Source organism: Triturus cristatus, chromosome 9 (assembly GCF_964204655.1).
Source record: "Triturus cristatus chromosome 9, aTriCri1.1, whole genome shotgun sequence".
Classification (NCBI taxonomy): domain Eukaryota; kingdom Metazoa; phylum Chordata; class Amphibia; order Caudata; family Salamandridae; genus Triturus; species Triturus cristatus.
Genome location: NC_140592.1, coordinates 163,749,998 through 163,773,652, shown reverse-complemented (window position 1 = coordinate 163,773,652; position 23,655 = coordinate 163,749,998). Strand labels below are relative to the sequence as shown.

Below are 23,655 nucleotides of genomic sequence, written 5' to 3'. Positions count from 1 at the left end.
TTACCTGGGCCTGCCAGAGTATCTGCTACAAAGGCTTCAAGTTGTACAGAACGCGGCGGCCAGGGCCATTTTTGGCCAAAGTAGACGGGCCAGCGCCTCTGGGTTGTTGGTGGCGTTGCACTGGCTACCCATCCGCAAACGGATCGCCTTTAAGGCTTTGACCCTGGCCTACAAGGCGCTCCATGCGGTGGGAGCTAAACATCTTCAAAAGAGACTGACCTTCTACCATCCGACTCGCTCGTTGCGGTCAGAATCTCTACTTTTGGCGGCTGTTCCGCGTGTGAAGAGGGCTCGCTTGGGGGGCCGCTCTTTCAGTCTGTTGGCCCCACAGATGTGGAACGCACTACCGCTCCCTTTGAGGGGGGCGTTTACTCTCCTTGATTTTAGAAGAGGTCTCAAAACCTGGCTGTTTTCTCAATAGGTCTCCCAGTTGTTTGTTTTCTTTTTGTTTATCTTTTAACCTGTTTTTAGTTGTGTTGTGTTATTCTGGAATCTGTTTCCCTTACCTAAAAAGCGCCGGGACACTCTTTTTGAGTAGCCGTTGCGCTATACAAAAGAATAAATAACATAACATAACATAACAGATCGCATCGTATTTAGCACCACCTGGGAAAATTACCTGGTCCACCTCAAGGAAGTGCTTCAGGCATTGCAGCAGGCAGGCCTGACTATAAATGCAAGTAAGTGTCAGTCAGGACCTGGACCACCAAGTCAGGGGAGGCCAAGTAGAACTTCTCAAGCCCAAGATCCTGGCCTGGGAGCCTGCTAAGAAACAGGCAAGAGCCTTCTTAGGCCTGTACTATAGCAGATTTGTGAACGGTTATGGTACCATAGTGGCACCATTAACTGACTTGACCTCCTAGAAGCAGCTCAAAAACGTTATCTGGACTGAGCAGTGTCAGAAGGCTTTTGACACTCTCAAGGAAGCACTGTGCATAACACCTGTCTTAGAGGTCCCTGAGAGTTTATTGCCCAGACAGATGCCTTTGAAGATGGGACAGGTGCAGTGTTGTCACAGGTGAATGACTTGAGCCAGAATCCCCAAGTTGCCTTCATCAGCAGGCGACTCCTTCCTAGGGAGCAGCGTTGGTGTGTCATTGAGAGGGAAGCCTTTGCTGTGGTTTGGACCCCGAAGAAGCTAAGACACTACCTGTTTGGGATTTACTTCGAAGTTCAAACTGATTACAGACCCCCTCAAATGGATAATGCAGATAGGAGGTGAGAACCCCAACTTGTTAAGTTATTACATTTCACCATAGTTCTCAGTGGAACACATTCCTGGGCGGACCATGCCAATGCAGACGGACTTTCCACGCTCTTCCACCTAGATGATGTGAATCAACAGAATGAAAGTTAGTTGCTCATCACCTTTCACCTGGGAGGAGGTCATGAAAGGAAATGCCTATTTTTGCATGGTCACCCCCTTCTTTTTCGACTGATGCTGCTGGTTTTACGACTCAGAATGCAATGAAGCCTGCTAACCAGACCTCCATGCCAGTGCTCTGACCCTAAAGTGTGTGTCAAATTGGTTGTACCTAATTGGAAGTAGCTAAAAACATACCAGTAGATCCCTGGTCCCTAGTCAATGATACCCTGATACACAGGGCTTGTACGTTACAGGGGTACTCCAGGGCTTGTATCAGTGATGGTGCCACACTGGATGTTCCCAAAGTAAAACAAGTCCCCCAGTCTGCCAGTGCAGACTGGTACAGCAGTTGTGTACTGCTTGTCAGACTTTGCCATTCAAAGCAATAGCAACGCCACCACTTCCTCTGTACATGTGTGCAAGTCATCCCTCTGGCAGGCATTCCGAGCTCTAACTGACACAGACAGGACATGTACTTTGCATGTCATGACAGTAAAACACACAAAACTGCAGTTTTTACTGTGGAAAGACATGGTCGTCTAATTGGCGAGTGCAGGGTTACAAGTTGACCCCTAAGCTGTGCTAATTCTTGAACAGTGCAACCAAAGTTGGCACTCCAAGGTATCCAACAACTCCTTACATTAAGTCAGACTTGCATCTCAAGTCGAAATTAAAGCTGCTACTTTGTTGCCATAAAATTCCTGTGCCTTCCTGGGCACCCATGGATCCTGCTCCACGAAACCGCTTTCTGCCCTTTGTGGAGAGACGTGCCAATGACTCTCAGGAAAGAGAACAATGAGGGATTGCAGGCCAGGGAGGTGTCGCCTCCCTCATGCAGAAAGACACTTGGATGTTAGCCCCAAAAGGGAGAGGTGTGGTGCAGTGGCCAGAGCAGCTGACTCCAGAGCGCCGGGCTCACGGTTTGATCTCCGGTGGCAGCTCAGCTCAGCACCATGAGACTTGGGGTAATAGCTCACTTAATCTCAACTGCCTCCAGTTTGTGTTTTATAAATACTGGATACATACATACAAAGGCAAGAATCAAAGATGAGGCCGCCTTTGAAGGGCAGATGTGTAACATCAGGGGGAGGGCTGCCCCATTTTTGAGGTAGGCAACCTGGCACAGGAAGCAGAGTGGAGACACCAACTGCCAATCCGCCTTCCCCTGGTGCGTGTAGGCCTGAGGTAGCCACGCCCTGAAGGTTGGTTAGGGAGTTCTGAACACCAATAGAGGGCTTTTGCGTTCTTGGGAGTGGGCGGAATTGTACATCCTGGGATAGCTAGATGCCATACTCTACAAGAAGTGGTCACCAGGTGGGCGGGAACCTGGTAGCCCATTGGCTACCAACCACATCCTGCCCTGAGGGCACTTTCCGAGCATAAAGGGGACACCCAGACCTCAGATCCTGACCGGCTTAGAAGGACTGAGGGAGAATTGCCCTGCTACACTGAGGGATCAGTAAAGAGAGGCACCGACAAAGACTCCACCTACTGCACCTGGTGGCTAGCGAAGAGAAGGACTGAGCCTGCCATCTCCTACTCAAGGAGAAGTGGTCTCCAGAGCCCAAGAGAACTCCAAGTGCCAGCTGAGTGGCATCCTGTTCGCAGCACAGGGGAACAACAGTTGAAGAAGCCTGCTGGGGCAAGTTGGTAGCTGTAGGAAAGTGGTATTCTGTTGTAGTAACCCCCCACACATGTTTTGCCAGACTACTGATGCACTTTCACTTGATGTGCCCTGGGTCCCTGCCAATCAGGTCCCCAGGGCCTGTGTTCTTTACCCAAAACAAACCCAATTTGCATCTCTGGCTACAGTTCAGCGCCTGGTAAATGGAACCACATGTACCCAGGGCACTGTGACCAGGGAAGACCTCTAAGGGCTGCAGTACTTATTGTGCCACCCTTAGAGGCCCTGTACCTTTACACATATACACTGTCTTTGCAAGCTGCGTGTTTTGGACCAGAACAAAGTGAAGAGTAGGCATGGCACACATCCCTGTGTTCCATGCCAACAACCCACTGCCCTGGCATAGATAAGTCACCCCTCTAGCTGGGTGCCCTATGCCATTGGTGAGGGTACAGGTGCATGATCCCTTTACCCCTACAGTGTCTAAGTCCATTCTTAGACATTGTAAGTACAGTGCTGCCATTAAGAGTATATGGTGCTGGGAGCTTTTCAGTGCGAACTCCACAGCATCATAATGGCTACACTGAAAACTGAGAAGTTTGGTATCTAACTTCTCAGCACATTACCCCCCACACTGATTCCAGTGTGGGATTTAATGAAAAATGCACACAGAGGGCATCTTAGAGATGCCCCCTGAAAAACAACCAGCCTCTGGTGGGTTCCCTGACTGGTACACACCAGCCTGCCACCATGAGACATGTTTCTGGACCCCTAGGGTGGGAGCCTTCACTCCTTGAACCCAGAAACAAAGCCTTTCCTGGGCGGAGGTGTTCACACCTCCACCAGGCCAGGAAGAGCCATCTGTGGCAGGGGAGCTTCAAAGGCCTGGCAGCCTTTGTAATGCGACCCCCAGCCTCTCCTGCATACCAGGAGCAAGCCCCCTTCCTGTCTCCCCTCCTGTTCAGAGGGAAGACAGGCGGGAAAAACTAGCCATCCCAGGTGTGCCCAACTCTGCCAACTCCACACCTCAGGTGGGAGAGGAGAGGTGAAGCCCACTCTTCAGTGCCCGCCATCTTGCAGATGGCAGGCACTCCCCAATCAGGATTAGGGATTGTGCTCACTCCCCCACGTGGGGTAAACACACCAAGGGTGTAGTCACCCTAAGGTCAGTAGCTCATTGACTACTGACCTCGAGACCCCTAAAACGCCCCCAATATACAGTATTTAGGGGGCAGCCCTGAACCAAGAAAGGTGATTACCGCAACCTAAGAAGCAAAAGGACGAAAGAAGACGCCCAGCATAGGAGACTGCAGAGAACAACTGACTTGGCCCCAGCCCTACCGGCCCATCTGCAGTTTCCAGAGATCCTGCGCCAAAAATCGTCTTGTCCTGCAGCCAGCGACCTTCCGAACCCCTGGGAGGACTGACTGCCTTCAACAAAGACCGCATCTCCTGTGAACAGCAGCTCTGTTCAGAAGAAACACCAAAGTAAGACTCCGAGCCTGCTGAGGAAAAAGAAACCCCATGCATGGAACCACCACTGCACCCTTTGCCTACGGCAGAGTTTGTGTGGCCCACCGGTCCCAGCGAGGTTCCCCACTGCTCCAGAGTCCGAGTCCACTGTTGGTTGACCCCTCTAGGACTCCCCAACGTCGCCTGAAGCCTCTGCACAGAGACATCCCCCTACCGCGAGTGGCCAAGTTAGGTGAAATCTGACCACAAGAGACACCTCTGCATTCAGCAGCCCTGCGCCCTGAAGAAGAGAACCCGAGGTGCACCTACGTCCCTGAGCCCTCCAACTTACCTGCCCAGCTGTTGGTTCCTTCCAGAAATCTTACTGGTCCGAGCCTGCAGCTGAAAACCAATATCGAAAATCCCCATTGAAAACAACAGGGCACCCGACGCCATAACAGCACCCAGCTGCCCCAGCGCGTGCACTTTTTGTGCTAAACAGGATCCCCTTTTGCCCTGTGCCTAACACCAGGAGCTTGGCTCCCACAACCTTGTGGCCTGCTCGTAAGCAGTCACCAGCCGGAAGCCCCCTATCCCCCATTGGATAACATTGGGCCTCAGCAGTCTGCACCGGCCACCCTAGTGCAGCTGATGGTGTAACAGGAGTGCATCCTTGACCCTGGGGAACCCCCGAGTCTACCCCCCAGAACCTCAATTCCCACTACAGTATACTTACCCAAAACCCGATAACACTATTTTCCTCCGTAAGATAACATTGACTGTTTTTATTTATTTTTATTTTTTTTTTATATAAAAAAAAATAAAAAAATAAAAACATTGACTGTTTTTTTCTTGGAAAAGTTTCAAAGTGTGGAGTTTGAAAACCTAAAGAAATTCTTTAAAATTGTACTATTTACCAAAACGATTTTACTTACCTGTTTACAGGAAATGTCCCAAAGTAGTATCCAAATATTCTACTCTGAGTGAGAAAAGTTATCTAAATAGTAACTTACCTGGTATTTTACTGAAAAGCCCATTCAAGTCTATGTATTGCATTTACAAAGTATTGGGGAGAGGAGTTGGCCTAACAGCTAGGGCGGTCAACCTCAAATCTGGGGAACTGGGTTCGAGTCTCGGCAATGACGCTGAACATCCTGTGATTCTGGGCAAATCACTTAATCTCCCCGTGCCTAACAAAAATGAATGTGTCCTCATGTAAGGCAACTGGTTCTATGTAAAGCGCTCTGATACCCGATATCTTCGGGTCAAGTTCGCGCTATATAAAACTTATATATATATATATAACATATATATAAAACATATATATATATATATAAAAAAAAAAAAAAGAAATTGCATTTCTCACCAACCATCCTGTAAGTCAAAACAAAGTGCAAATACAATTACAATTCAAACTGTTTACAAAGTGCATTACTACTGTAAAGTACTTATTGCTTACCTGTGCCAGGCTTGCTTGGTTCTAGAAAATAAAATATCTAAAAGAATATTTTCATACAAAAACAATTGGTTTGAAGTTCAGTCTTAGAGTGTGTGAATTCATTTGCTGACTGAGTGTGTACAACATATGCTTAACACTGTCCTCTGATACTGCCTTACTGCTCGACCACACTACCACAAATAAAGAGTGAGGTGCTATCTAACTATACCTCTGCCTACCTTTGTGGTTCCACTGGACTCTGCTCACTATACCTCGATTTGGTATAGAATATACAGGGCCAGCTTCCTACAGTAGCCCAATGTCTTCAAGTAGTTGCCACTGCGCAGCACTGAGGACCAAGACCCGAAGCACAGAGTTGCTAAACAGTTTGCTGACACCCGGAAGTGCTGTTGCAGAGCTCCGGAGACCGTTTGGCCGCAACATAGGGCAACTGATAGTCCAGTGGTGACTGGACTTCGGCCAAACTGGAGAGGACTTAGACTATGCAACCAGGACCTCCTAACCATGTTCTAAAACCGAGGACTCCCTGCTGGAAGACCCCAGTCAACCACAAAGTATCTACAGCATCCTTAGAGCATCTTCAACATCCATCATCCAGTGCATCAGGACTGCTCCATCGGGGAACCACTGTAATGTGGATAACGTGCCTGGAACTGCTGGAGGACTGCTTCTTCTGTCAAGGTAACTATTCTTGAGGACCTTGCTGGTACAGCTGACTAGCTCCCAGCTGGAGTTGGTCACCCCAAGAACTTCTAACAGAATGCATTGACACTTACCTACTTTTTCCTTGAAAAAGGTTTTAAGTGTCCAATTCTTTGACTTTGCCAAGGCTTGTTTATGGTTCTGTGAAACTGCTTTTATTATTGCTTGTTGAATCTATATCTTCGGAACCCTTCAGTGGATTTTTTTTTTTCTAGAATCTAAATTCTTATAACATACAGTCTATTTTTATAAATTGATGTCAGAGTTCATGAGCATTGTGTCCATTACTTCAATTGTTTTGGTGCTGTTTAAATGCTTAACACTTGTTCCTGTGTGTAAACTTTGATGTGCAGTGCCGAAACTACCCAGAGTTAAGCTGCGGATGTTACAGACTAAACCTACTGGACCTAGAGGGGTTGGTAAGTGTATTAAATGGTGAGGTCGCACAACCACACCATATAAAACACCCCATTTTCTCACAGTCGTCAAGCATATAACAGCCAGGGGTGGTGAAGCTATGAAAAGATGCACAATGGTGCAGAAATAAAGGTATGAAATAAGAGCAGAGTGTGCATATGTGACAGGAATGTAAAAAACACTAAATATTTAACACAAAGCCAGTGCCAATTGTATTTAATCCTCAGTGACTGAATTGATTTCAAAATAATTTGTTTACAGAGAAATTACTGCACAGCGCACTCAACCCTTTGGAACTCCATGCGGGATCACTTGGGAAAATTATGAACACAAATCTACTATTGTTTAAATAGTGTACGGAATCCTCAACCACATGCGGTGAGTTTACTAAAGATTTTATTAGAATGCAGAAGATTTACTACAAAGAAAACAAGATGTACACTAGACTAAATGGTGATTGAGGTCACTTCTCGGCTCTGTTGCGGGACTAAAAATCACATTATTAAACTAAAATAGGACCTGTAAATTCTACAACAGATTCCACCTTAAAATTAGGTCAAAATGTTAACATACCATTTAGTCGTCGGTATTGTGGATCGTGTGTTGAAGGTCTTGACATTGGTGCTTCTGGATCAAGGTAGTATACTTCTTTTGTTCGTACATAGGGTATAAAGTGAGATGAGGGTGGCCTTTCACATTCAGATTCACTGTTTGCTGGAGACAATTCATTGTGCTTCCAATCCCTTCCTTTTCCACCACGGTCCTTGAGCACTGAAGTATTTGATTCATGTAAATGCCTTTGTTGGTGGTGGTACAGTTTGTTTTTGACTGCAGGAACTGGTGGCGATTCAGGTCTGTGTAAAATTAACAATTTCACTGTAAATTTATGCAGGGCTAAATTGAGCAGAAACGGCTGGTATATAAATTAGAGTGTCAAACATGGAGATCCATACTTTTCCCAAAAACTATAAATAATAGAAAAAAATAGATTTGTTTTATAATATTGGTTTACACAGAGAGAGGATTCTGCAGAATCTGCATCTCTGAATATCCAAAACAAAGGGTGGGATCACAGAAATGTTTCTTTTCATGTCACAGCACACCAGTTTTGGACACTTCCGGTTTAGGTGTCACAAAGCTTTGTGTAATGTAATACAGTACACAAATGACCCATAAGCTACCTGAAGACTGAGATTTGAGGACAGAGAAGATAGGGGCACAGCAATAAAGGCTTTGTGGAGGAAACACCATACCCATCAGGACCAACACCACCAAAGGTATTAACCTTTCGCTTTTAATGGCTTATACTGCCCTTGAAGATTCCTTACCCGATACTGTACACTGTGAAAGAAAGCTGGCAATCGAACTGCCTGGCTAAGATAGAATTCAGACAACTTTACTTTCAACTAGGTCTTTAGAAAAAAAACTTGTCTATGAGGAAAATACAGACAAGAGCAGCTCATTGAGCAACAAAGCAGAAACTATTCCCACCAAGAACAGTTTTAAGGGCAACAGGCTTGAAACTATAAATACATAAAGGCTAAGAAAGTGAAGCCATTAACAATGCCAATAAATCGAGGTCCCACTTAGCACTGTTTTAAACCAGAGTTTGAGAACAGCATATCAAACATATAAAAACACTGAAACACCCTGGGATATCAAATAAGCCATACAAAATTAAGATGTTCCCGATAACACCAGCTGTAGAATATCAGCTGCCTCAACATAGAGAGGTCTGATGCTTTTCAAACTGATGGCTATTGTCAAATGTGCACAGAATTTTCAGGCCAATATTGAATAACAAGTATCCTTTGCGGTCTAGAAAATTCCGGGATAGGTTCCACCAGATTAACCTGAAAAGCTGGGAAAGACAGATTGTAGTTTTAGGGGACCTCTTTACAAACATTCTCCTTTACCATTTGAGAAGTGAAGGCTGACTCTGAATGTTGCAGCAACGGAGTCCCCAATAACTACTCAAACAAGCTCAACCCCAACTTTGTCAGAAGTATCAGCAAAATACAAGCCTCCATTGTGCAGATTAGCCTCAGAAATTGAAATGATGAATTAGTTCTATCTAGTACCAGGATTCTGAAATGATCAGAGAAAGCCCTAGCTGGTGCACTTAAGCTGGAGTCCACTGCAGTGCAAATAAAAATACTTCGTGGAGACAAATTGCAAGTGGCAGGCACCCAGACACATTAACGGGCGCTTCCTGCAATCACAGCTTTTCTGCCACTGCATCCTGCATTCCCATGGACTTCAGCCGGTCATCTTCGTTTAATATTACCAACATTTGCACTAGAGAAACCGCCTGGACTTTATTTAATTCATGTACTTGTCGAGAGGCCATAGGTATATCATGGGCCCCATTTTCACTTGCTCTCCTTTTGGAATAAAAAAACATATGGAGTAAAACCCCATACTCCATTCCTCTCATAACACTTCTAGGGCTCACTTTATGAGCCTTTCTGAAACCTTTGGTAAAAGCTTCTCTGTGGGATCCTAATCGTGATCCCATACAACATTCTTTTTAGTACTCTACCAACTGCATTCACTGTCCCCTTTCGCTTAGTCGGAGGACTCTCTTTGCTGGTTTGTCCCAGTGTTTGTATATTTTCCATGCACTACTATATACTCTTCTTAATGCATCAGTGACAAAACTGTTATACTGGTCCCTTACTGTTTTACGGGACCCCTGTATGAGCTTTTCTGGCTTCTGCAAAAAGACATTTTCGGAGTCCTGAAGATAGGCTTCCGGCTGTTTATCCCTTTCTCTTCTTTTTCTCTTTCTTGTTTATTTTCAGAACTGTGATAACTCTTGGCATCACTGACTCGGATGAGCTAAAAGTGCCTTAGCCTTAAGTTCATCAGGTCATTTCCCCCACAGCACAAAGAGAAGAGATCTGAAATACTCTTGCTAAATATTTTATCTTGCAAAGAACAATTGGAACAAGGCACTGCAGCAGCTTCCTCAAGGTACTGCCTCCCGTTAAATAAGTAGACCTGAGCTTACCCTCAAATACATTGGTAAAAAAAGGAGCTCTCTGTACGACTATCTCAGAGTGACCCTTGACCCTGCTTCCAGGCAGGTCGCTCCCCACGCCGCACAGCACCACCTGTCTGTCCGTGTCCCTGAGCCCACGGCTGCCGCTTGCTGGAAGTTCGAGGCCCTCCTCCACCCGCAGGCTACAACCTGCGCCTCATCCATGGTGGCCAGTGGTAGGCCGTAAGCTCTTTGCGCTCGCTCTGCCCCTTTTTACCCTGTCTGCCTCGCTGTGATTGTGCATTATGCCCTTGCATTGTAATCGATTGTATTTCTCCTTTATTCCTTTTTTGTACTATTTGTACTGTTATTGTGCCCTTTTTACCTTCTGTATCCTCCACCCGCTCTACCCTCTCGCTATTCCCGCCGTTGCGTCCCCAACGGCCCCGCCCCACCGCCCGTTCGTCCCGCTCCCACCTCCCAGCTGCTCCTCCCTCCCACCTCCCCTTCTTATGGCGGCCGTGCTGCTGGCGCGCCAAAGGCGCGCCTAAGGCAAGCCCGTCTGCGCCCAGCGCCAGACCCCCTGGTCCCCGCGATCGCCACATCAACAGCTGCCACTACGCCGCCAGCACCCTCCACGCACTCAACACCGGTCAACCGCACACCTGCTTCCGGCCGCTCCGAAGCACACCAAAGGACCCTTCTCCTGCCGGAGCGGCAGCTTCACCAGCCTCCGAGCCACCAAACCCCCCACTGTGAAAGGACGCAACCACCTCAGATGCATACTGCTGAACACCCGCTCTGCATGCAAATACGCCGAACTCTGGGACCTGCTTGACACATCCTCCCCGGACGACGCCTTCCTGACAGAGACCTGGATGAACGCCTGCTCGGCACCCGACATCGCCATAGCCATCCCGGACGGCTACAAGTTCACCCGTAGGGACCGCACCAACAGAGTAGGAGGTGGAATCGCCATCATCCACAAGAACAACCTCAGGATCTCGACCAGCACAGACGACACCCTCCGCACCACCAAACACCTGATCCACACTGATCCCAACACCACCCTCAGAGGAACTCTCGTCTACAGATCCCCGGGACCCCGGCCTCAGTTCAGCGACTCCATCGCCGACTTAGTCAGCACGTACACCCTTGCCTCCACAGACTACATCCTCCTCGGAGACCTGAACTTCCACCTTGAGAACAACAACGACACAAACTCCACCACACTGATTGACAACCTCGGACTCAGACAGCTCGTCACAACGCTCACCCACTCCGCCGGCCACAAGCTTGACCCCCATCTTCACCGCAAGCTCCCACATCACCTTCAGCCACACCACTGAACTACACTGGACCGACCATCACTGCATCCACTTCACCTTCCGGAAACCCACCAAGCACCACCGCACCCAACAGATCCCCCGCCGCAGCTGGAGCAAAATCACAGAAGACCAGCTAAACACCACACCACCCGCCGACCCCAACGACCCCATCGCCCGCAAACTCAGGCGTTGGATCGACGACTGCGCCAACACTCTCGCCCCGATCAAGAAACCCTCCAACGGATGCACTAACAAGAAAGCCAGCTGGTTCACCGCAGACCTCCAGGCCTCCAAGCAAACCTGCCGAAAACTAGAGAAGAAATGGCACCGCGAACAGACACCGGACAGCTACGCAGCCCACAAGAACGCCATCCGCAGTCACCATCACCTCATCAGATCCGCCAAAAGGGCCTCCTTCAAGGACCGCCTCAACAACAATGCGCACAACAGCAAAGAGCTCTTCAACATCGTGAAGGAGCTCTCCAACCCCAGCTCAAACACCAACGACATCCCACCATCGCAAGCCCTGTGCGACTCCCTTACCACCTTCTTCCATTGCAAGATCGTAGACATCCACAACAGCTTCAACAACCTGACCGTCCCGACAACCACTGACACCACAGACCCCACGGCCACCACCCACATCAATCCCCTACTCACTTGGACCAACATAAACGACGACACCATCAAAATCATGAACACCATCCACTCTGGCTCTCCGTCAGACCCATACCCATTCCACATCTTCAACAAAGCTAGTGCCACCATCGCACTCCACCTCCGCAAGGCCATCAACATCTCCTTCGAGACCGCGACCTTCCCGGAGAGCTGGAAGCACACAGATCAACGCCTTACTCAAGAAACCCAAGGCAGATCCGAGGGACCTCAAGAATTTCCGGCCCATCTCCCTGATCCCGTTCCCGGCAAAGGTAATCGAGAAGACAGTCAGACAGCTGACCCGCTACCTCGAGGAGAACAACATCTTGGACCCGTCCCAATCCGGGTTCCGCAGCAGCCACAGTACCGAAACTGCCCTCATCGCTGCCACCAATGACATCAGGGCCCTGCTGGACAACGACGAAACCACGGCCCTCATCCTCCTGGACTTATCAGCCGCCTTCGACACCGTCTGCCACCACACCCTACGCACACGCCTCCACAACGCAGGGATCCGAGACATGGCTCTGGAGTGGACCACCTCCTTCCTCTTCGGCAGAACCCAGAGCGTCCACCTCCCCCCTTTCTGTTCCGAAGCCACCGAGATCATCTGAGGCGTAGCCCAAGGATCATCCCTCAGCCCGACATTGTTCAATGTCTACATGGCACCGCTCGCCCACATCGCCCGACTGCACGACCTCAACATCATCTCTTACAACAACGACACCTAGCTGATCGTCTCCCTCATCAAGGACTGCCTCAACGCCAAAACCAACCTCCACGAAGGAATGAAAGCCATCGCCGAGTGGATGAAAAACAGCCGTCTGAAGCTGAACTCGGACAAGACGGAGGTCCACAAACTCGTCTCCACCCCCCTCAGCCTGAGATGACTCCCGGTGGCCGACCGTACTGGGAGCAGCACCGACACCCACCGACCACGCACGCAACCTGGGGTTTATCCTCGACTCAACACTCTCCATGGTCAAGCAAGTCAACGCTGTCTCGCCCTCCTGCTTCAACACCCTCTGCATGCTCCGCAAGATCTACAGGTGGATCCCCACCGAAACAAGAAGAACGGTCATCCAGGCCCGCGTCAGCAGCAGGCTGAACTACGGAAACACCCTCAACGCAGGAGCCTCGGCCAAACTCCTGAAACGACTACAATGCATACAGAATGCCTCTGCACGCCTGATCCTCAACATCCCTCACCACAGCCACATCACACAGCACCTGAGAGACCTGCACTGGCTTCCAGTCAACAAGAGGATCACCTTCAAACTCCTCAACCACGCACACAAGTCACTCCACAACACCGGACCAGCATACCTCAACAGACGACTCACCTTCTACACCCTGAACCGCCAGCTGCGCTCCGCCGACCTCGCCCTCGCCACCGTCCCCCGCATCCGAACAGCGACCACCGGCGGCAGATCATTCTCCCACCTCGCCGCCAAGACCTGGAACACCCTCCCCATCCCCCTACGGCAGACCCAGGACCTACTAACCTTCAGGAGGCTACTCAAGACCTGGCTATTCGAGCAGTAGCAGCACCCCCCCCCCCACGGGTGAGTAGTGCGCTTTACAAATGTTCTGATTGATTGATTGATTGATTGATTGAATGGTCCATGCCCCACAGCAATCTTCTAGTTTTGGCACTTCACCAGATGGCATTAGACAAAGCAATATTTTCTGCCTGATAAAGCTGCAGAGAAAGGATTCCGGCATCTCTGGCTTGATACTGGGCCACTCCCTTTCGGGCTAACATTCAATGATGGTATGTGAACAAGTAAAATAGATATTCTTGTTACCCAAAGAGATGGGCAGGAGTTAGATACTTAATAATCAAGCAGTAGCTTTTTACATGGGGGTATGAAGAACATTTGGGGTAGTGTTTTTCTCAAAGGCTTTGAACGCTCCACTTAAAATCAAATTTTATTATGTTCAAGGTGAAGGAATTATGTGCTGGGAAGATGGGCAAGGGTTGCCACTGTTTCATTTAATGATGGTCTGCCAAAAATGGAAATGCGTAGACTCTAGCCCATTCCAACTTCCTGGCTCCTGAGATTGATACCACATGCATGAGTATTCTCAGGGTGCAGGGCCTAAGGTGGTTGCTTCAGCAAATCCCACCCATCATCCGTTGAACCAGCGCATCACCCCTGTTGCGGTATCAGTACTGACGCATCACTCCTGCTGCGTGGACCAAACAGGAGCACCGCCTCTACTGTATGGATCAGCTCAGACACATCGCCTTCGGAATCGCCACTGCACAAGGTCTCCACAACTTCATCTACAGCATCCTCAATGACGAATCACTGCTCTTCGCTTATTGGAGAGACGCATTTCTGTTGCTGCGCAGATTAGGACCAGCGCATCGCCACCAATGTATGGATCGACACAGATGCATTGCTTCGGCTGAATCCCACATCGTCGACGCAGCCAGGATGAAGATAGTTTTGTTCAGCGAGCCTCACTGGGTCTCTGTATTCGGCCCATGCTCAATCGCACTCGGCCTGAACTTTTGACTTTTTTACCTGGCCGGATATCCCAAGTCAGTACTTATTGCTTCTAAGCACTACATTACACTTCCTTCTTTAAAAATTCATATCTCGAGTTCTACTTATTGGAGTTTGGTCATTTTGGTCTGGTTTTATTTATTATATTAAGTTCTATTTTTCTAACCTGGTGTGGAATCTTTTTGTGTGGTGTTTTCACAGTTTTACTGTTTGAAGTCTTGCACAAATTCTTTACACATTGCTCTAAGGAAAGTCTGACTGCTCTGTGCCAAGCTAAGAGAAGGTGAGTGTGTATAAATTTAGGATTTGCCTGCTTCTTACCACGATTAGGATTGTGGTTGCTGCTTGACTAGGGCTCATACCCCAGTTGTTTTAGAACCCAATTTCTAACAGATACCCATGCACAAAGTTTGCTTTTTCCCCATGCCGCAGGCCACACTTAGTGGCATCTTTTCAAAACGTATTTATTTATGTGAGTCAAAAATACTAAAAAGGCGAACAGTTTAAGCCCAGAATTGGGTGGGAGTCTCATTACCTCTGAGTTTTCATATTTTAAAATAGGACTGTACATGCTTTAGATTTTGATTTTGTGCTGAATATACGTATGTACATATATTTGTTTCTATTGTGCATTCAAAAAAGTTTTCTTTCCCTTCTTTTCTGTACTCATGTTTCATATTATATACAAATATTTTTTTATGTAAAAAAAGTACTTTTTTTTCTTAACAACCTATCCAGTAAACAGAATGATTACTATGTCTCTGGAAAAAAATTCTCAATGGATCACCATTCCACCCAATGTTCAGCATATAACTTTCAACAGAGTGCAAGTGAAATGGCAGAGAGCCAAGCATCATGAGAAACTTATAAAACATCATTTTCTAGTTTGGACTTCCCAACACCAGCTTGATTATAGAATACTCCTGTAAAATATTTGACAATGTTGCTCCAAGCAGGCTTGATGTGCTGAAAGGCTCAAGCTTGTAGTTCTGTGAGGAGTGCAACTCACAGGAAGCAGATTAGTCTGTGTTCTAGATTGGGAGTTCAGCTGTCTGAGTCATTTGAGGCCCACCCACTGGTGTGTACACCCCTAATCTCGGGCAGGGATACTAGTTTGAATGGAGGCATTTTTTTCTGCATTCCATGCTCCCGTGTGGCTTTTATAGTAGCCCTTCTCACATGCTACCAACTCTTGAGCTGAAAATGGAGCAACTGGTCAATGAGGATGCATTTGATCCTCTGGGCTTTCTTCTCTTATTGAGATACTTCTACGGAGACATCTCATCTTTCACAATGTTTTGTTTTAAACAGTGGCATCGTAGCAACATGAGAAAGTCAACCTTTCCTCTGGCAATCTTGAAACGAAAAAACAAATAACACAATGTTGTATCCAGCCACTGAAACCTAATTAGGAAGCATATATCTTGTCTGGTAGTCCTTGTGGAGAAGTGGCTCTTGTGCAAGTTTACTACTGTGGTCAATAAATAGATAAATGAGACCCACAAATAATCTACTTTAAAACAAAAGGTTGATAGAGATGTGGTTATATTGACAAATCACAACTCAAGCCTCTCATGCATTAGGAGCAGCATGATCATCAGCGCATAATCTGAACATCTATCAACCTGATGGAGTTATATTAGCCTGAGCAACTATCACTCATGTGCACTCCCTCTCTATCATTACCATTTACAAGAGGTGGATATATGAGGATGCTTTCTAAAGGAGTTCTTCAATCTGACCACCACCATGCAATCATCAGCACACAAAACTTTATCATGAGAGACATCTACTTCTGAATTGAAGCAACGGTAAGCAACAGTTCTTTCCTAGAACAAAAAGCTCTTAAAGTTGTTAAAAGTTCAAGCAGCATGTGAAGACACCCCTCGCATACAAAGCATGTTTATTTTCTCAAAACCTCAACATATACAGCCTTTCAGACAGTACCCACTTTTGCAACAACATCGATCATCGACTAATCACTGCCATGAATAGGGGCAGGAAACACACCACCAATGTCACAATAAAAACTAAAAATATCAGTGTTGCCGCACCAAATTGAGAGGCAGTCAAAAAATTGCTGAGTGCTGAGTTGGCCACTGTAGAAACATGTAAACTAGAGAGAAAGCGGCACATTTAATGGCCTTTTCTTTGAAGATGGTATACTGAGAAAAATGCATTAATCAGAATGATTATTGCATGTACATAATGTATATGAGAATGCATCAAAGATGCATACCTACCTTTTGGCATTGTACTCTCTTTTTGGATTATGTTCATTCTGAAATAAATGAAAATGAAAATTTACTATCTTGGGGTTAAAAGCAGCCTTGCCACATAAAAAACAGATACAGGCAGTATTACTATTCGCTAGTTGCCCTTGCACGTTTATTTTTCACGATGTCCCAATAGCAATGTCATATTTTAGAGTTTTCTGTTCACAAATGAATGACTTGCACACATAAAGATACTCTTAAATATGCAACCAATATACTTCCATTTTGTTGAAAGTATGTAAAAAAAGCAATATTTTGCTGTTTATGCCTTCCCAAATGCAGTGCATTAGAAATTCCTTCTGCTGTTAAGATTACAGCGCATAACTTCACGTAGTTGTCTGTCTGCTATGGTAGGCAAAGGTCTGCATCACAAACGGAAAAGGTACTCCTACTATTGAAATTTTAGGTCTGGGATAAGGGGGAAGCAAAAACCAAAACAAATATACACAATGCCACTAGTTCTCTGTGGGCTAACCGGAAACTATTTACGACCATAAATGCATGCTGCCTTGACATATTTTATTTTTTCTTATTTTCTGACCATTATTAACACAAGTAAATGCATACTGCCATGCATTGTCGCTTACAAATCAGTGTTGTGGTTTTAAAAAAAATATATATTTATGCCTTATGATCTTTCATTTCTTCAATTTCAAAACACATTCACAAACAAGAAAACAGTTGTTTTGTACATTTTCTATAAAAACTTTATACATTTCGCTGCATTACAAGAGGTGCCTATATTCACTGCCATATCACAAAGCCACTCCCTCATTCATTCAGTTAAAACACACATCCTCTCGCTTATGGCATTCATACCTGTGCCAGCCGCTCCTCACACACACACACTGCTAGTTACAACGGGAAAGAATCTCCATTTTCTGCCGTCTTAAATAGCTTCTGGTCAGCCGACAAAGCACTTTGAACGGCCATTGAAGAGATACAGGTCGAGTGGGATTGTGTGTATTTGTTCAGGCAAAGGTCTGCATTCAACAGGATAATAATTTGTTTTTTACATAGGTTTCATTCAGTATTTTTGCAATTTCTGTGCATGGTAAATAACATTACTATTGAAATATAATAGGGATTCTATGGCAGGACCGGAGGCTCTGATTATGCTTTCCTTCTTCGCTTTATTAAACAGCATTTTTGTCCTTAATAGAATTGAAACTTACCGTTACTATGCTAGGCAAATTTCGATTCATCAAAACAAAAAGGGTGAAAGGCAAAGTTGGCAAAAGATAAAAATACAAAACATACACACATTATATATATATATATATCCAAATTCTTTATTCGATGAAATTCATCATAAAAGAGCAATTAGTAACATAATACAATTAAAAAATTTCAAAACAAGGGTTCATAAAACACAGTTGGCATTAGACCACTAAAAATAAGTACAGTCACAAGACAGGATGATGAGCATCCTAACCAAGTACTCTTAACTAACAAGTGCTTCAGAACTAATAAATGATTCAGAATGGGTTTTGTAACACCTCATGCGGGAGCGCCAAGCAGAGCCCAAAAATTTTGCAACTCCACAAACCATAGTAATTGAAGAGGTATCGGTGGTAAGTATCCGCAAAGCCGATGCATGGCATCTAACACCCATATTCTTACATAGTGGTTTTAGCCAGATCCTCCTAGCAACTCTATATGCCGGGCAAGCAAAAAAGAAATGTGCCACTGACTCAGTAGGGGCTGCACAGCCAGGGCATGAGCTCCTTTTGCCGACATTATTTTTCCACCCCGAGATATAAGCATTTACTGGGAGGATCCCGAGTCTAACCTTCAGGTAAAGAGATCGATCTAGGGGCTGCTCGATGTAATCCAAAAAGGGTTCGAAGCGCCATGACCACTTAAAGGACAAAAAGCGCTCAGTAAGTGAGCCCACAGAACTACTAGAAAGTGTTTCCTGCTGAACTAGATTCCAGTAGAGCTTTTTAATCACCATCTTAGGCGGAGGTGATTGGTTTGCCCATGAGTCGCTCAAACCCAGGAGCACCACCAGCCGCTTCAAGTTGCTCAGCCACTTAACCCTATTATTGGTGTTTAGCTGGATTAATTCATCTAGGGCGGCAGCATAATCCAGGAGCTCCCTTGTCCTGCGCAGACGAACCCAGAAAAGTAATGGGCGTAAGCGCACTATATCCTTAAGGGGGCGCCTGCCCATGTCAGCCCTTAGAGGAAATAGGGGAGTGGAGACTGGGAGGGCTACTGCGTCTCTCAGAAACTTGTTTTCAGCCCTGTCCAGCTCTACAGTATTTTCAAACCCCCACAGTTCTGAGCCATATAAAGCGGACGGGAGAACTTGGCCTTCGTAAATTGTTAGGAGCGGTGAGAGGGGCTTGCTTTTGGATTTACGATATTCACTCATAACCGCCCCAGATGTTCTTTTATAATTTAACACCATTTTAGCCAGGTGATCCTTCCAGCTCATGCGACTATTAACCCTGATGCCCAGATAATCATATGATTCTACCTGCTCCAAGGGCTCTCCATTAAGTAAGAGATTATTTCTAAATCTAGGTGAAGGTGCTAGAGCCATGAGCTTAGTTTTTAGAGTATTGATTGTAAGACCTCTATCAAGGCAAAATGCGCTAAATCGGTTCAGGAGCTTTTGTAAGCCAGACGGCGACTTAGAAATTAAAATAGTGTCATCGGCGAAGAGGAGTGTGGGGATTTTAACTCCTGCCAGGGATGGGGCATCAGCCGGTTCTTCTCTTAAATAATCCACCACTCCATTCACAAAAAGAGAGAACAGAGTGGGAGCCATGACACATCCCTGCCGTACACCCCTCTTCACGGGGATCTTTTCGGTTAGTTCCCCTTGGGTACCCCACCTGATCCTGGCATAATTCCCTTCATGAAGATGCACAATTAAACTTAGGAGGGGGCCAGGAAATCCCATATTCTTCAAAACCTCCCACAGCCTCTCACGTGGTACCAGGTCAAAGGCCATCCGAAGATCTATGAAAGCCAGGTATAAACTACCTTTATTGATGGTAACCGACTTCCAATAGATCGCGGAAAAGCGAAAGACCTGGTCCATCGTGCCCACCTTTTGCCTGAACCCTGCTTGGAGGTGTGACAACACATGCAATTCTTCCATCCAGGTGCCGACCCTAGATATAATTACCCTGCCAACCACCTTCTGTAGCACGTCAATCAAACTGATTGGTCTATAGTTGGCAGGGTCATCTCTGTCACCCTTCTTAAAGACAGTGATTACCTCCGCTCCCTTCCACGAAGCTGGGACTGGGTAGCCATGGGAGATGAGATTCATTATTTTTGCGATGAGGTTAGCCCATAACTCAGGGGCCTCCATGAGGAGATCACCAGGTATCCCATCTGGGCCTGCTGCTTTCTTAGGGGTAAGGTGACTAATAGCTAACAACACCTCAACTGTCGAAAAGGGTTCCCTGACCGGGAGCTTGGGGTGAATACTAGGGGCAGAACCAATAGGGATATTGGAATTTTCTGGCCCACCATAAATTGAAGAAAAATGGGAGTGCCATTGCTGACCTGTTATATGGTTATCTAGAGGGCGAGAGCTGTTCAACCTGGCTTTGTTGATCAGGTCCCAAAACAGCGAGGAATTCTTTCCTATGGAAGCTGTCTTGAGGTCTTGCCAGTGTTGTTCTTCCCATACACGTTTTGCTTGCTCCAAGGCCCTAGCGTAATCTTTCCTGGCTATACTAACCCGGAGTTGGTTCTTTTCACGCAAGGCAATTCTGATCTCATTTCTTGAAGTTTTACAGTTCGCCGTGTACCAGGGACTATTCGATATAGTTTTTTTGTTAACCCTGCCACCACTCTTGACCTTATTATTACCTTTTAGGAGAAAGAATTCCCCAAGTTTCTCCGTTAAACTATTATACGCCTGGGAAAAAAGTATGCCCTGTGCAGGCGCTAGGTCCGGATCAAACACTCCCATTTCTATACTCAGATCTTCAACAAACGTCCTGATTTTTATCAAATTATGAGTCTGCGACTGAACCTTCTCCCACTTGAGTCTTCGATTCCCTTGGAAAGGTATCACCTCCTTAGTAGACTTTCGGGTGCGATATCCTCTCTATGGTGTTCCGCGTCCCCCATCTTATCGACATGCATAGGGGGTTATGGTCACTATCCTGTGAAGGATTCACCACCATATCTACTAGATCACACCATAGTTCCACGTCTAATAAGATGTAATCGATTCTATGCTTTCCTTCTTCGCTTTATTAAACAGCATTTTTGTCCTTAATAGAATTGAAACTTACCGTTACTATGCTAGGCAAATTTCGATTCATCAAAACAAAAAGGGTGAAAGGCAAAGTTGGCAAAAGATAAAAATACAAAACATACACACATTATATATATATATATATATATATATATATATATATATATATATATATATATATATATATATATATTACCTGCTGGCGGTCGCCAGTAGGTAGTTATAGTTAGGACCCTGTTTCCATAGGAAAACCGCAACATTCTATTTGGAATAACTTTGGCGCCGGTCGACGAATCCTCGCGAAATTTTCAAAATAGGTGGGGCGCTACGCTCCGCTCCTACCCTGAAAGTCTCGGGGGGATTCGTCAAGCGGGGGCTGAGAAAAAAGGGGGGTCCCAAAACGCGTTTTTCCAATGCATTTTTCCATAGGACCTTTAGACACAGCTACAGCCCGAACGGCTGAACAGAGTTACTTGAAATTTGGCAGAGAGGTAGTCCTCAGGTCAAGGAAGTGCCTTTTGTAGGTCTGGTGTAAATCTGTTCAGTAGTTCCTGAGAAAATAGCATTTAAATCAATATATATATATCTGTGGCAGCTTACGGTGCGCTTACCGTTCGCTTACGGTAAGCTTACGGTACGCGTACGGTGACGTGCGCGAGCGCGATTCTGATTGGCTGTTAGATCTTAGTAAACATTCGAATCGGTCGAAACCAGGAAGCGGCGGCCGCCATTTTCTCTCTCGCACTCTGAGGGGGGGGAGGAAAAACAAAGGCAAAAAACATATAAAGGGGCTGTTTAGACAGCTCCTAATCACCTAGCCTTGATGAAGGTGTCCCCAAAGAACCCCCAAGGCCAAAAAGTCAATTTTTTTTTTTTTTTTAAATCGCCGATTACGCTTACCGTACGCTTACGGTAAAAATTATTTAAAAAAAAAAAATTAGCCACACTCTCCACACCCCGTGTGCAAACGGTGCCCGAAGGGCAACATTGGTGGATGGCATATGTCTTGAATGGAAATGTAAAAGATTATCCACACTCTCCTCACCCCGTGTGCAAATGGTGCCCGAAGGGCACCATTTGTGCTTTGCATATTTAATTAATGAAAATTTAAAAGATTACCTTTCACAACGAAGCGCATAATATGTCCTCCATGTGCGCACGGTGCGCGAAGCGCATCGTGCGTACATGGCCCATCCAGCGTAACGTGGGCACGGCACTAACTGCGTAAAGTGGGCGCGCGGTGCGCGAAGCGCACCGTGCGCGCACGGAACGAACTGCGTTAAGTGGGCGCGCACGCCACGAATGGCGTAAAGTAACTTAGCATTTAAAAAAACTTACAAATTCACTGAAAAAACCATAGGTTTCACACACGTTATAGTTAGGAATTAGCATTTAAAAAACCTTGCAAATTCACTGAAAAAACCATAGGTTTCACACATGTTATAGTTAGCTGGACATTTTACTGATAAAAAACCAATGAAATTCCCCCGTTATAGTTAGTGCAGGCAACTATAACTCACGCGACCGCAATCCTCTGCTGATGACATATGTGTCTTTATGAAAAAAAAATATTTGTAATATATGTATAGCTAAAATTTAATGGAAGAAGACATGGGCAAATAAGTGTCTAAATACAGTATTAGCATCAGCAGAGGATTGCGGTCGCGTGAGTTATAGTTGCCTGCACTAACTATAACGGGGGAATTTCATTGGTTTTTTATCAGTAAAATGTCCAGCTAACTATAACATGTGTGAAACCTATGGTTTTTTCAGTGAATATATATATATATATATATATATATATATATATATATATATATTTACTGAAAAAACCAAGTGTTTCAGGGGCGTTATAGTTAGCTGGACATTTCCCTCATACAAAACCCTAGAAATTCCCCCTTTATAGTTAGTTCAGCTAACTATAACTTGTGCCCCCGCAATGCACTGCTGATGACGTCACATATTACATCACTCATGAAATGGTCAGTGACATCACTGATGACATCTCAAATGACATCACTGATGACATCATCCAGTAGGTATGTGTTTCTGTACAGTTTTAATATGTTTAATATATATAGGGAAAGGTCTGTTGAAGAATGAGTGGGTGTACAAGTGTGTGAATGGATGATTTTGTAGGTGCGTAACTGACTCTTTAAGTGAGTCATTAAATGTATCTTACTGCAGACTAGTGACTAAACTGTGTGAATGTCTGTATGTGTCTGTGTGTAGGTGTATAAGTGGCTGCATGGTTTTGTGAATAGCTATACGAGTGTCTATATGGGTTATTGATTGGTTGTCTGAGTATCTGTATGGGTGCCTGAGTGTTTGTATGGGTAGGGTGTGTGTGACTCTATGCATAGATGTGTGAGTGGGTGATTCTATGGGTGCATGGTTTTAAGAGTGCATCTGTGATGGACTGTATGGTTGGTTGGGTGAGTGTATGTATGGGTGTGTTAGGGATTGAATGTATATCTCAGTGGTACATGTGTGACTAACTACATATGTGAAAGGCAGTATATATGTGTGTAAGAGTATATAAGTGGGTATATGTGAGCGTGTGATTGTGAGAGTGGCTGTACGGATGAGTGTGTGCTTGTATCAATGATTGTATAAGAGCTTAAGAATGTGGTACTATTTTTAT

At 45.7% G+C, this 23,655-nt stretch overlaps 1 protein-coding gene across 1 annotated transcript in view; it reads right to left on the bottom strand.

Moving 5' to 3' along the window:
• CCDC66 (coiled-coil domain containing 66) overlaps positions 1-23,655 on the bottom strand; it is a 356,874-nt gene that overhangs the window by 68,256 nt on the left and 264,963 nt on the right. Inside the window, exons 16-17 of the mRNA XM_085624655.1 lie at positions 16,748-16,785; positions 7,594-7,874 (exon numbers count right to left, since the gene is read on the bottom strand). Coding sequence (XP_085480781.1) covers positions 7,594-7,874; positions 16,748-16,785 — 319 coding nt within the window. The remainder of the gene's footprint in view (positions 1-7,593; positions 7,875-16,747; positions 16,786-23,655) is intronic.